Raw genomic sequence first — 14,373 nt, forward strand, 5'->3', positions numbered from 1 at the left:
ATCTAAGTTGTAAGAGCGAGTGAATAAGCCTGAACTATAGACCAAACATTTGTAATTAATATAAGCTTTTTATGTGGTTATTCAGGACATGGCGGACAGGACAAAAGCTCTGCCTCTGTTTATAGGTCTCAACCATGCTGTTGCAGATAGGAACTGACTGAGAAAATACATAAATAGGAAAGTATGGGGAAATGGATAATGTCTAAGACTTTGGGCTTTTTTCTTTAAACAAAACAAAACAAAAACAGGCAGTCTGACATCTTGACAGGTGTCTGTAAATCCCAGCCCTTGGGTGGAGACAGAATCAGTTCAAGGCTATTCTGGGCAATGTGAGACTCTGTCTCCTGGAAGAAAAGGAGGGAGAAGGTTGAGGTAAGCCGGGGACAGCTCAGTGGATAAAGCGTGATGACTAGAGTTTGGCTCCCCAACACCCACAAAAATGCTAAGTGGTCGTTGTTGTTCCTTTGGAGACAAGGCCACACATGCGCAGAAAATACAGTCTCCAAGTGGACTACAAACCCCAAAATGCCCAGAGCCCTTTAAAAATGGGCGTTCCAACCCGCCCTCTCTCTCTCTCCTCGCGCCCTCCCCTCCTCTTTCCCTTTCGTCTCTTCACTCCCGTTCCTTGTATGTTACCCTCCCCCATTAAAGTTTACCCACGTGGGACCCCGCGTGTCTTGTCTCTCCTTCCCCAACCCCGCGCGTCTCGTGTCTCCCCCTCCCGAACAACACCCCCGCATTTAAAAAATAATAACATTTTGGTGCCGTCTGCTCGGGGACCTTCTCGCCCCGGGGCCCTCACCTGAGGCCTCGGCTCTGGGTTTTGGCGCCTCCTGGAGCTCGGGGCCTCCCCCGGGACAAGGTCAAAACCGGACGACCTGCGACCACTCCACGTGTTCCAGCCATCTCGACACGGCCCTCCCTCTCCAACCGTTAGCGGCTAATTCGTGAGTTTACCTGGGCTGGCTAACCATCCCCTCTCACCTGGAGGAGGCCGGCCGAGCTCCCGGCTTCCTCTGGCGTGTCCTGGGTGTGGTTGCTAACCCCCCCTCTTCCCCCGACCTTCCGCCCTAGGCTAGACCTGTTTTTATCCGCACCCAAAAGCCCGGGGCTTTTGGTTCTCTGTCCTCTGTTTCATTCCTTTTCTTTCTTCTTCTTCATCGTGACCGCCGCTACGGTGCGGCCCGCCGCTACGGTGCGGCCCGACCTTGGCTGAATTCGACTCAGCCAAGGTCCTACCACCCCCCCTGTGAAATCGGACGCCTTTTCACAGGGCCTGGGTGTTCGTTTCGGCTGCAACGGGCAGCCTTCGGGCGTAACTGTCCCCTCCTAGCCTAGACCCCCGTCTCCCGTCGAAAACTAGGACTGGGTCAGCTAGCCCATAGCACGGTCCCCTGGGTACTCTGACGCCTGTGTCCAGAGCAACTGTGTTCGGGGCATCTTCGGGTGCCTTCTGCGGATATTTTCACGGTTCTAGCCATGGGCGCTAAGTCTTCAAAACCAATTCCCCCTTCCTCTCCTCTGGGACAGCTGTTGGAAGCTCTACAGCCCCACGCCTTAATTCCTTCTGTTAAATTATCTACACTCATCCGCCTTTGCTCTAAGAGGTGGCCGTCCTACGGCCTACAGGGGAACTTTAAATGGCCATCTTGCGGGTCTTTTGACCCCGATATTCTACGGGAACTAGCTAACTTTTGCCACCGTTCTGCTAAATGGAAAGAAATGATGTATATTATGACATTCTTTTACATGGCTTTAAAAACAAATCCTTCTACTGTCTCTCAGTGCTCACCTGCTCACATGTTTGGTTCAGGACCTCCGACGTATTAATTCTGCTGTTGTCCCGCTACACCCCGTTGTCCCTAACCCCCTCACCCTTCTGTCTAACATTCCTTCAGGAACCTCCCACTTCTCAGTTTTAGACCTAAAAGATGCCTTTTTCTCTATCCCTCTCAGCCCTCAATCTCAAAATATCTTCGCCTTCACCTGGACAGATCCTGATACTAACTTCTCCACACAACTAACTTGGACCGTCCTCCCTCAGGGATTCCGGGACAGCCCACATCTCTTTGGCCAGGCCCTGGCCTCTGATCTGCTCTCACTGTCCCTCCTTAAATCAAAACTGCTACTCTATGTCGATGACATTCTGCTGTGTAGCCCATCTCTGGAGACTAGCAGGACTGATACCGCCGCCTTATTAAATTTCTTATCCAAAAAGGGCTACAGAGTTTCCCCCTCTAAGGCTCAATTGTCCACCACTCAGGTAACGTATTTGGGATTAACCATAACCCCAACCCAAAAGGCCATCACTCTGGACAGAAAAAAACTAATTCAATCTCTTGCAGTTCCTTCCACCAAAGAAGAGGTTTTATCATTCCTAGGAGTGGCTGGTTTCCTGCGTTCCTGGATTCCCTCCTTCTCCCTCCTTGCCCGCCCTCTATACGAAGCAGCTCTGGGCTCTCTGCATGAGCCCCTTCTCCACCCCATCACCAAGCCCTTCCGGAGACTCCAGCAGGCCCTTATCCAGGCCCCAGCACTCCATCTTCCAGATTTAACCCGCCCCTTTTCTCTCTACGTAGCAGAAAAGGAAGGTTACGCTCTGGGAGTCCTAGGTCATCAACTGGGACCCTCCTTCGCACCTGTAGCCTACCTGTCAAAGAAAATGGACCTCACCACTCAGGGCTGGGCATCCTGCATACGTGCCTTGGCGGCCGCTGAACTTCTTATTCGTGAGTCAAAAAAACTAACCTTCGGAGCACCCACTACAGTCTTCTCTCATCATAACCTGTCCAACCTCTTAACTTATAAAGGTCTACAGACCCTACCCCCTTCTCGAGTTCTTTCCCTTCAGGTGGCACTGGTGGAAGATGCCAGTCTCACATTTCAATGCTGCCCACCCCTTAATATTTCAAATCTTCTACCTCAACCTAATGTAAATGATTCCCCATCTCACTCCTGCGTCGAGGTCCTGGAAGACCTACTGCCTCACCCCTCACATATTCAGGAGGGCAGTCTGTCCCAGGCTACTCATACCTGGTACACGGATGGCAGCTCCTTTCTATGTGATGGGACTCGCAGAGCAGGTTATGCCATAGTATCAGACACGGAGATAGTTGAGGCAAAGGCACTCCCTGCTCATACTACTAACCAGCAGGCTGAGCTGATAGCTCTCACCCGTGCCTTTCAGTTGGCCGAGGGGCAATCTTTAAATGTTTACACAGATTCTAAATATGCGTTTCATATCCTGCTGTCTCATGCGGCCATCTGGAAGGAGCGCGGGCTTCTCACAACGAAGGGAGGCTCTATTACCAACTCAGAGTATATCATGGACTTACTAAAAGCTTCCCATCTCCCTAAAGCTATAGGAATTATTCACTGCCGGTCTCATCAGTCTGACAGCTCTATTGTCTCCAAGGGAAACAATCGAGCTGACAGAGCCGCTAAGACAGCAGCACTCCAGAGCCCAGGTCTGCCTCAGCTACCTCAGGGAGTACTAACAGCACAGCCCATGGCCTCGCAGACACCTCCTGACACCAAACAGATCCTGTCCTACCTGCACCAGCTATTTCATCCCAATGAAAGAGCTTTACTTAATTTCATAAAAATATATATTAAACCAACACCTGAGGACATCAGGTTCCTAAAGGCTACCACTGCCTCCTGTGAGATCTGCCAAAAGTCAGATCCCAGGACCAAATATCGTAGCTTTCCTTTCCCTACTCACCAAGCCAGGGGCTCCCTTCCGGGAACTGACTGGCAGCTGGATTTTACTCATATGCCCACAGTTAAAAAAATTAAATATCTCCTGGTGTTGGTGGATACAATGTCCGGGTGGGTTGAAGCCTTCCCCACCTCTAACAAGAGAGCCCAGACGGTTTCTGATATCCTCCTCCGAGAAATTGTTCCGCGGTTCGGGCTCCCAACTTCTCTTCAGTCAGATAACGGCCCAGAGTTTACTTCCCAGATTTCTCAGAATCTGTCTAGGGCACTTGGAATCCCCTGGAATTTTCATATACCATACCACCCCCAGTCTTCAGGTAAGGTAGAACGGACTAACCGCTCTTTAAAGGATGCCCTCGTTAAGATGTCACAAGAACTACACCTCGACTGGGTAAGACTTTTGCCTCTGGCCCTTCTCAGGCTCCGGGCTCTCCCAAAGGGCCCTCTTTTCATTTCACCCTTTGAACTCATGTATGGGCGGCCAGTTTTAACCCCTGGCCTCCCATCGGGAACCTCTCCCCTTCCTGATCACCTGCTCACTCCCCTCCTTTTCCACCTACGTTCACTGCTGTGGGACTTCACGGATCACTCACTACCTCAACCATGTGCCAACGCATGCCCACCGCCGGTTAAAATAGGAGATAAGGTTTTATTCTCACCTCCAGGTCAACGTCCCTTACCCCTTTCCCCTAAATGGCAGGGTCCTCTCAGGGTAATTCTTCTAACTCCCACAGCTGCCAAGCTCGAGGGAATTCCTCACTGGATTCACCTGTCACATCTGAAACCGTTCATCCCCACAGCTCAAAACAATCCTCCTTACACGGTAACTCAGACGGGACCATGTTCCCTCAAGTTCCAAAGGACAACAGGTCCAACCCCCTCTACTCCAGCCTAAGGAAAACAACGGTCTCATTTTTCATTTTTTCCTCCTGTGCTAATACACCCCCCCTTTTTCTAAATTCCTAAATAACCATCCAGTTGTCTCTACAGGAATCATCATCAAACACAGAGCCAAGAGGTTCAGGTGATAAGCAAATGCTTAACCAAGTTCCTGACATAACAGGTTTGTCACTGACTGCAGCAGTGACCCCTAAAATGTTAAGGAATATATGATTAAAATCTATTTCTTTTAAGACATTTTCTTTAAGCTCCAAGACACCAGCCGGACCCACCTGGACAAAGCAGACACAAGCAGAACGGAATAAGTATCATTCAATTAACGGAATAAGTATCATTTACCTTTTTTATTCTTATTCTTAACCCCTGGCCTCCTGAAGCCCACCCCCTCCACCCCAAATCTCCCCTCTAACTTTTTTTCTTTCTACTAATGCAACTTTTGTTTTCCAGCATCCTAACGGTGACCCAGCCACTCAAGAGCCAGACAGATACAATCTCCAGACAGATGCGATTTCTTCAATCAGCCACTTGATGCCAGCGGACAAAACATCGATATGACATCATCAGGACAATAGGACGCTCCCCGGACCCCTCGACGCCCAAAGTCAGCAGGAAGCAGTCATGAGAGACCGGGCTACGCCCCTATTCCCTACCCGTTAAGACCCTCAACCCCCCCCTCAATTTTTTTTTTTTTTTTAATAAAACCAAAAGGGTGGAATGTTGTTCCTTTGGAGACAAGGCCACACATGCGCAGAAAATACAGTCTCCAAGTGGACTACAAACCCCAAAATGCCCAGAGCCCTTTAAAAATGGGCGTTCCAACCCGCCCTCTCTCTCTCTCCTCGCGCCCTCCCCTCCTCTTTCCCTTTCGTCTCTTCACTCCCGTTCCTTGTATGTTACCCTCCCCCATTAAAGTTTACCCACGTGGGACCCCGCGTGTCTTGTCTCTCCTTCCCCAACCCCGCGCGTCTCGTGTCTCCCCCTCCCGAACAACACCCCCCCCGCATTTAAAAAATAATAACAGTCGTGGCATCCCCTTAGTAACCTCAGCACTCCTTAGCCAGAGGCTGGGGATCCCTCAGGCAAGCTGTCTAGTTAGCCTAACCTAATTGCCTAGTTTTGGGTTCAGCAAAAGACCCTGCCTCAAAATATAAGCTGGAGAACTAGCAAGGACTCACCCTCAACCTCTGGACGCCTCCCGCTTCCCAAACCCTGACTCCCTCAGAGCAGGGGCTCATCTGGAGCAATGGCCTCGCTTCTCAAAATCAATGGCGAGGGGAAAGAGGCGAACGGTGGGACTACTCTGGAATAAAAGGTTTAAGAAACATATTATGAAGGCCAGGCATGGTGACCCATGGTTTTAACTTACCCAGTACTGGGAGGCAGAGGCAGGGTCTTCTGTGAGTTCAAGACCAGCCTCGTCTACACAGTTGCAGTACAGCTGGTGCTAGAGACCCTATCTCTAAATTTAATTAGTTTAAAAACTTAGTTTAAAAACTACCATCTTGCACCAAATCAGCATTCCAGCTACTTTTGCCTGTTCTCTATGCTGGCATCCTTTTCTGCAGAATGGTTTATTAATACGTTTCTTTTTCCTTAGTCGCTTGAATTTGTTATCTTATTCCCCAGAAAGGGTTAAAAGACTTCAAGAACATAACAACAAAATGTACTGCTACTTGATATGAATCCTGTTTGGAAAACAAACCAACTGGGAAAGCCACTTATAAAACAGACTGGGTGGTTCACTCTCCAGCGCCATTAAAATAAATGAATTTAAGTGAAGTTTTAAAAAATAAGCATTTTAAAAAGGCCTGAGCTCATACAGTGCTTCAGTTCATTTATGCTGACCTCTGCCTGACCTCACTGCATCCTCTCTAGATGCTGCACTGAGGGACAGAAGTGCCCTGAGATGCCTTCCTGCCCCTTGTTTCGTAAAGCAGTGAAGTGTGCCTCTGTGGTGCAGCCATATCCATTCTGCTGTGGTCTGCCAACCCAAGCTGTCGAGGCACCCACTCCTTTCCAGCTCGAGTGAGACCTGAAGCGTCTCTTCTTCCAGCACCCATGCGACTGAGCTCCTAAGTGCAGGCCTCCCTCATTCGGTGTGGTGTTCTTCATTGTCATCGAAGACGGTGGCCCCAAAACAGGGACCCATGAGGTCCTATAACCACAGCCCAGTGGATACAGGACTGGAACTGTATTCAACCCCACAGTCCAGTCTCCCGCCTAGGCTGTTTCCAAACACTTGTGAGACAACAACACAGCAGGAAAGGTCGTTTTGGAAGTTTATGTCCCTTGGCTGAGATCTGGGTGAGTGAGATGACAAACCTAAAAAGTGGTGCTTAGAGCCATAAAAGATTCACTGATTGTTAGGAAGTCCTTCAGCCATCTCCTCACTTAACCAATACAGCAGTAGTTAGGAGCTTCGCCAATCTGGTAGTAGTTGGGAACAGTGATGAATGCACAGGTCTCCTGCCTTCGTGGGGTCGTCATTCAAAATGAGAGGTGATAGCATTAATTTCTCAAATTACAGGAAATAAGGGTAGGGTCACGGAACATGAAAACAGATGTGTGATGGGAGTCTCATAGTCACTGTATCTAGAGTAAACATAAAATGTAATAATTTTTTTTTTTTAATATTTATTATGTATACAATATTCTGTCTGTGTGTATGCCTGCTGGCCAGAAGAGGGCACCAGACCTCATTACAGATGGTTGTGAGCCACCATGTGGTTGCTGGGAATTGAACTCAGGACCTTTGGTAGAGCAGGCAATGCTCTTAACCTCTGAGCCATCTCTCCAGCCCCATAAAATGTAATAATTGTTTCTCGCTGTTATCTAGGTTTCATGATTGATGTTGTTAAAGGTACCTGGACCTTGAAGAAATCATGTAAAGAACAGTGATTATTTTCTATGATTTATAGAGTTATTTTTCTGAAGGGCTTATTCATCCGTCGCATCTTTGGTCACAAGACTATCCAGGCACATCTGGAGGTCTTCTATCGTTGGTTACTGCAACAGTACACAATGTGACTGACGGTTGTGAGGGTGTGACAGTTTTCTTCAGATAACATGTAGGATAAATCAAAGGGGCTTCTGACATGAGGAACTTGTTGAATCCCAAATACAACCTTTGTGATCAGCCGCCAATAAATATGGTTCTGAACAGAAGTTTGGGGTTCCGTTCTCAGGAACTGTTCCACCCTGCTGCCAGAGAGCCTAATTACATTCTGGGGCGACTCTCCTCTGCCGGAGCCGGCGCAGCACAAAACATCTGACAGAGCTGCTTTAGCCTGGGTGACTGGGGAAGCCGCTAGGGAAATGACATCAGAAGCCTGTAGCCTCAGCTCTTCCAAGGCTGGGGAAAAGAACTGCTGTTTCAGGGCAGCCTGGGCTAGTAAGAAGCTATTTCAAAAACAACGAAGACAGCAGTCAGTGTTATAACTACTGTTATCAACGTTTCAGATAGCTAGACTCTAATAAATGGTAGTATCACGTTGGGATGGCCAGGTTTTAAGTGACATCATCACTTATGAGTACCAGTTTTAGCTGACCAGGTGTTAGAATGAGGCACAGAGGAAACATGTTACTGGATTCTTGTTGCTGAAGTTCTCATTCCCTCCTACAATTTATTTATTTATTCATTCATTCATTTATTTTTAGTGTTAACTCCTAAAACAACCAGAAATTACGCCACATAGTTCATTCATTCATTCATTGATTTATTTTTAGTGTTAACTCCTAAAACAACCAGAAATTACGCCGCATAGTGCTGTATTGCTAGGATTTTAAAGGCGGCTTGGGTTTAGTCCCAGAACTACCATTTATCAGCAGGCATCGTAGGGTCTGTTCATTTGTTCAGGGGCTGAGTTCCCTACACACTCCCATCTTTAAGAAAAGCCTGGTACCTACTGGGCTATCAAATACAGTTTAACTTTAGCATAGTTCGGGGAAATGTGTTAGGGACTCTAAGACTTATCCTTTGTTTTAGAGCTGCTCTGTTCTTCCCATTCCTAAATGGTTTTCAGAACCCCAGCAATTCAAAAAGTCCAAGTTTTGGTTGCCGTGAGAGCTCGTGGCACAGCTCAGCAGGTACAAGCACTTGCTGTCAACCTAAGCCACATTTCCAGGACAGGCATGGCGGAGAGAGAACAGTGCTACAAGTTGTCTCATGACATTTGCATGTGCACTGTGGCACACACACAACATCTAATTTTAAAACTTTAAAATATAATTTATTACTGAGGGGAGTGCTGTGCAGAGAAGCCTTTTGGGGGTGGGATTCTTCTTGTGCCATCTACCAAAATTTAATGACAAAGAATACTTTTCCTTTCCACCTTTTCCAGTCCACCACTCCAAAGTTTACAGGAAAATCCTAATCCACAGAGCACCAAGCAACGAACTGCTATGCTTTACTTTACTTTGCACATTAGGAAACCAACTGATTAAACTGTGCGAGAACAGTTAGTGATCAAGAAGGAAATGAGGTCAGGAGGCAGGCTTTCCATCTCCTCCAACACAGTAACAGACATTCATGACATGTAATACTTGTTCTCAACAGAGAGACCAAGCACTAAGGATGAATGAGTATTTAGATCCACAGGGTCCAATGGGGCTTACTCCAGAAGTCTGACTCTAGCCAAGTAGCTCCTCCACCCACATCCTAGCCTTAATTTTTCTTCCAAATCTGCAGGAATGCTGGCAACTGCAATTTACTTGCTCAGCTGTGTGAAGGCATCTCTGAAAGTCAGGCCCAGGCTCAAATTCTGTAGAGAAAGTTCCCATTGCTGTCAAAGAACTCACGTCCCCTCTGTACAACTTTGCTGGTGAAGTTCTGATCACTTGGCACCCCAGCCTTCAGCTCCCCCGGCTTCTCTACACTTGGCAATCTGTCACCATCAGCTTCCGAATCGCTGGTGGTGTGCTTCTCACATTTCCTCTGATGGCCCGTGGTTGCAGTGGCAGGCACCAAGCTTTCTCTTTTAGTCCTTTCTTTCTGGCTCTTCTGTGCATCTGCTGTGCTGTGAGTCTGACGTTTAGATGAAACTTCATCCCCTGGTGGCAGCAGGCCAGAAACAGAATGTCCTGCACTGAGTGACTTCACCGCATCTCCAGAAGCTGGGGCGAAACCAGCTTTTATCAAGACCTTCTGATCCTGCTTCAGTTTCTGCTCCAAAGTGGGAACAAACTTACTTTTTAAAATCCTTCTGATAACATCGGTGCTGACATCAAAGCCTTCTGCCAACCTGGGAACCGACCAGGACTCTGCAAATTCCTTATGCAAATACCTATGGAAAAACAGCAGTTTTTGAGATTGCGAGTAAGTCTCCTATGAGAAGAGTTAGAAGTGACAATGCTAGCCGGGCGGTGGTGGCGCACGCCTTTAATCCCAGCACTCGGGAGGCAGAGGCAGGCAGATCTCTGTGAGTTCGAGACCAGCCTGGTCTACAAGAGCTAGTTCCATCTCGAAAAACAAACAAAAAAAAAAAAAAAAAAAAAAAAAAAAGAGCTAGTTCCAGGACAGTCTCCAAAACCACAGAGAAACCCTGTCTCGAAAAACCAAAAAAAAAGAAGTGACAATGCTAGTGACAAATAAGAGTTTGGGGAAGACTGAAGGCAGCCCTTAGACTGTGCCAATTAATTCTGTACTGTGTGCAAGACCTTTTAATCAGGACAGTTCACGGCAACCAATAGCTACCGACTGCTGTCTACTGATAGGTCCTGATAATGGAACTGACCTTCACTTCCAAGATCATAGAGGTTGGTGGTAAATACCACAAAATAGCAAAGCACCACAGCGAAAGATGACGCAGTTAGTACACAGGGAGACTGGGGACAGGCAAGTCTATCACCTGCAGTCTGACTCAGGCATGCCTGAGAAGTCCAACATAGAGATGATCTAAAAGGTCAGGAGTAAGCCGGAAAAAGACAAAGGAGAAAACAAAGATACTGCTTGTAGAGCAAGAAACGCGGGAACCATTAACTGCATCAGGAAACAGTTCAGCTGACAGCTTACTGTCATTCGCAAGATAATGGGCGGTAAAGACCAAGAACAGGAAACTGGCGGGTTTTCTTCATGACCTGTTTTTCCGTTGACGCTAAAGGACACTTATTGACTACAGGCCAGGACCTGCTAGGGAGGAAGCTGGAAGGTTAGTTAAAAGCTATTTCCCAAGTGGCAGAAAAGTCAGGAATGGTGGCACATATCTTTAAATCCCAACACTCCAGAGGCAGAGGCAAGCCGATCTCTATGAACTTGAGGTCAGCCAGGGCTACATAGACCTTATCTCCAAAGGAAAAAAAGCCCAAAACAATAAAATGTAGAAGACTATTCCTCGGCGGCAGAGTACTTACCAGTGTGTCTGAGGCTCTGAAGAGGATTCTCAGAACCTTGGGGATGCGGAATAGTACAGTTTCCTGGGTATCCAGGAGATGGTACAAAGTCTTTACCCAGCTCTACAGTGTTCTCTTTGTTAATTAGAGTCTTTCTCATACAAATGGAAAGGGTGTATAGTCAACACAGGGCTACTTATTACTATTTATTATAATGCAAATATCTTATTTCTAGTAGATATGCTGCATACTACATATACAAAGCTGTTTACTGGAGAGTTCTTTTTATCTTTAATATTTCTTTCTTTATTTATTTTGGTCTGGAGATAGGGTTTCTGTTTAGCCCAGGCTGTCCTTGAACTCACGGAGAAGCGACCACCCCACTCCTCACCTCCTCCCCAGCTTGGAGAATGCTTTGTAAGGGAAAGAATTTAAACACCTTTAACAGAAGACAGGTAAGATAAACTGTGGCTCACTGTGCACCTACTAAAGACTTAAGTAGTACTTTTTTTCACAGGTCAGGAAGGGAAGGTGGTGGTTCTTGGGACTGACCCCAGGGCTTCATGCCTACTAGATAAATGCTTTGAGCTCCACTCCCGCCCAGGAGCTCACTACTAAAATGGAAAAAGCAAAAGTACACAGTGAGTGTAAAAAGAAAAGATTGGAACAGAATTTATAGTACGCAGTTTGTGATTTAAGAGATGAAAACTTGCTGGATGGTGGTGGCACAGGCCTTTAATCACAGCACCCAGGAGGCAGAGGCAGGTGGATCTCTGTGAGTTCAAGGCCAGCCTAGTCTATAAACTGAGTTCCCAGGACAGCAAGGGCTACACAGAGAAACCCTGTCCTAGGGGAAAAGCAAAACAACAGAACAGAAACAAATAGAGCAAATAATTCTCAATATGCAGCGTGTTACAGGTGGAGCAGAGGGAAGGCTAACAGCACCCATCTGTAATCCCAGGATTGAAGAGAGGGCAGAGATTAAGAGTTTCAAGCCAGACTGAACTACACAGTGAAGACTGTCTCAAAAAGCAAAGCAAAACCAAGCAGATGAAAAAACAAAAACCTTAGAAAAAGCAAAAAAGAGGGATTTTAAGATGTAATTCAGTTTGTAGCGGTTTGGTTAAGCATGCATGAGGCCCCAGATCCAATCCTGCGCACTTCACATAAACAGATGTGGTACACATATGTCATCCCAGCACTTAAGAGTCAGGGAGGAAGTCATCTCAGCCACGGAGCACATTCCAGACCAGCCTGGAGTAAATGAGCCTTTCTCAAATGTTTGTTTTGAGACGAATCTCACTATGCAGTCCTGGCTGCCCTCAAACTCAGAATGTAGGTTACTGGGGCTTTCAGGGAGAGTCACCTGCCTCTGTCCCACACCTCCTCCGCAGTGGGATTACAGCTATATGCTGGCCAAATCTAGCTAAAACAGGATCTAAATAAATTGTGTGTGTGTTCATCTGTAGAGGGTGCAAGTATGTGTCTTGGTGCACGGAGGTCAGAGGGCAATCTCTAATGTTGGTCCTCTGATGCCATCTATCCTTTTGAGACAGGGTCTCACTGGCCTGCACTTTACCGTGGAGGTGACCAACTGGCCTTGCAGCTCCAGGGATGTGCCTTGTCTCATCTCTGCTTCCCATTGGTCCACTGCTGGAATTACAATTACAATAGCAGGCATAATGGGGAACCAAATTCAGGTCCCCACATGTGCCAGGCAAGCTACCGAGTGAGCTATCGCCCCCCCCCCATTCCTAAAAGAGACCGTAACAAATAGAAAGAAAAAAGAGAAAGAAAAATTCTTTTAAGACCCCTTTTAAGCAATAGTGGTGGCTCACACACCATGTAATCCTATAATCCTAGCACTTGGCAGAGGCAGGTGGACTGCCAAGAATTCCAGGCTACCCCAGTCTACAGAGTAGCCCTGTCCCCCCCAAAAGAGAAAAAAAATGCAAGCGAGCTGGCACAAACCTGCACTCTCCCTCCCACACACAGCACTCAGGAGGATAAGGAGTTCAGGACCGTCCTCGGCTACAGTGTGCTAGAGGCCAGCCTGGGCTGCATGAGACTGTCAAGAAGAAAGTTTCCTTCCAATACTTGTAAATCACAGTTCTCTTCCAAAGACAACGCACATAAACGCGGAAACTTCCTCTGCAAGATTTCAGGAGGACATCGCCGCGTTCTACTCAGATGTTAGGCGTTTGGGCCTCTACAAATACTAACTTTGTTACAAAACAAAAACCCCAAACCACCAACCAACCGTCCATAATGGCAGCGCACTAAACCCGAGCTGGAGATGTAGTTCGGAGGTAGAGCTTTTGGCGGACCATAGGTGAGGTCCTATGTTGAGTCCAGCATCACAAAAACCAAAACAATCTAGACGGGCGCATCTTCTGCTGAAAAGGCAACAAAATTAAAATCCTCAAGAAGTAAACCTCATTTTGAAAACAGAATCTTACCGGATCTGCTCTATGGCTTCCCACGTCAGTGTTCTGGGTGGCGCACCGGGAGCCTCCATTTGCCTTCGAATTTTCTGGAATCGTATTGCATTTTTCTGTCGCTTCAGAGTGCTAGGGGAAAGAACCAACGGCAGAAGCCATGCGTGGAAGCAAGACGGGTGTTTAAAGAACCTCGGACTACAGCACGGAGAGCCCAGCCCCCTTGTTTGGCAACGTCTACCAGGTTAAAGCAACTCTCTGTACACCGCCCCAGAAATCTAACACCTGATCATAAGCATGCCGAAACTCTTTGAGCGGGAGATGAAACACATCACTAGCGATGGTCCCAGGGGTCCCAGGGGAGCTGACCACTTGCCCCTGCGCCCTCAACAACGGGCGAGAAGAAACTAGAGCCTCTGCGGACGCGGTCGCTGGACGCCGGAACTGGGGGGCGGGAGGCCTAGCTTCAGGCTGAGGGCCCTCCAAGGAGCCGGTACCTCTCCACCTCCTGGAGCGCCCGCTCCTCCGGCTCCCAGTCGGAATCGGGGTCCGGCTCGCGGCTGAGCGGGCCCGGTCCCGCCAAGCCCTGGGTCGCGAACCCACAACGAGCGACAGCAGCCCGGACACGACCGCCGAACCAGAGGCTGAGGGTAAGCGCCATCGCGACCCAAGACAGTCCTCTGCAGCTCGCGACCGGAAGAGAGCGGGCGGGATCGGAAGCGAAATGGGGAACCGGAAGTAGGGCGGGACCGTGAGCCTTCAGTTTACCTAAAGGCGGAGGTTGCCCTTGTACTGCCCAGTTGCCCACCCTTTTCTTCTTATTTTGTTTTTGCGGTGCTGGGGAGCCAAGCTAGGCAAATGGTCTCCCTAGCCATTTAAAAGAAAACCAAACATTTTGAGACTGAACTATCCTAGCCTGAGTTCATCATCTTGCCTCAGCTTCCCAAGTAACTGGGGTTACAGGCCTGAGCCACCACGCTGGGCTTCC

At 48.0% G+C, this 14,373-nt stretch overlaps 1 protein-coding gene and 1 long non-coding RNA gene across 2 annotated transcripts; one reads left to right on the plus strand and one right to left on the minus strand.

Annotated features, from left to right (window-relative positions):
• Positions 1–272: 272 nt before the first annotated feature.
• Positions 273–5,547, plus strand: LOC130865201 (uncharacterized). Its single transcript, XR_009056084.1, has 2 exons — positions 273–947; positions 5,068–5,547. It is a non-coding gene; the product is annotated as an uncharacterized LOC130865201 (long non-coding RNA).
• A 3,467-nt stretch (positions 5,548–9,014) lies between these two features.
• Ngrn (neugrin, neurite outgrowth associated) lies at positions 9,015–14,084 on the minus strand. Its single transcript, XM_057756105.1, has 3 exons — positions 13,883–14,084; positions 13,407–13,517; positions 9,015–9,902 (listed from the first exon to the last, which is right to left on the minus strand). The coding sequence occupies exons 1-3, from the start codon at positions 14,044–14,046 to the stop codon at positions 9,374–9,376; spliced, it is 804 nt and encodes a 267-aa protein (XP_057612088.1). The 5' UTR covers positions 14,047–14,084; the 3' UTR covers positions 9,015–9,373.
• Positions 14,085–14,373: the final 289 nt, after the last annotated feature.

Source organism: Chionomys nivalis, chromosome 23, assembly GCF_950005125.1.
Source record: "Chionomys nivalis chromosome 23, mChiNiv1.1, whole genome shotgun sequence".
Classification (NCBI taxonomy): domain Eukaryota; kingdom Metazoa; phylum Chordata; class Mammalia; order Rodentia; family Cricetidae; genus Chionomys; species Chionomys nivalis.

Excerpts from the sequence above, each read along its gene's own strand:
- Ngrn (XM_057756105.1), bottom strand. The coding sequence starts at position 14,046 with ATGGCGCTTACCCTCAGCCTCTGGTTCGGCGGTCGTGTCCGGGCTGCT. Across the intron at positions 13,518-13,882 it reads GCGCTCCAGGAGGTGGAGAG|CACTCTGAAGCGACAGAAAA; the intron begins GTACCGGCTCCT and ends TCTTTCCCCTAG. Across the intron at positions 9,903-13,406 it reads GAAGCCATAGAGCAGATCCG|GTATTTGCATAAGGAATTTG; the intron begins GTAAGATTCTGT and ends GTTTTTCCATAG.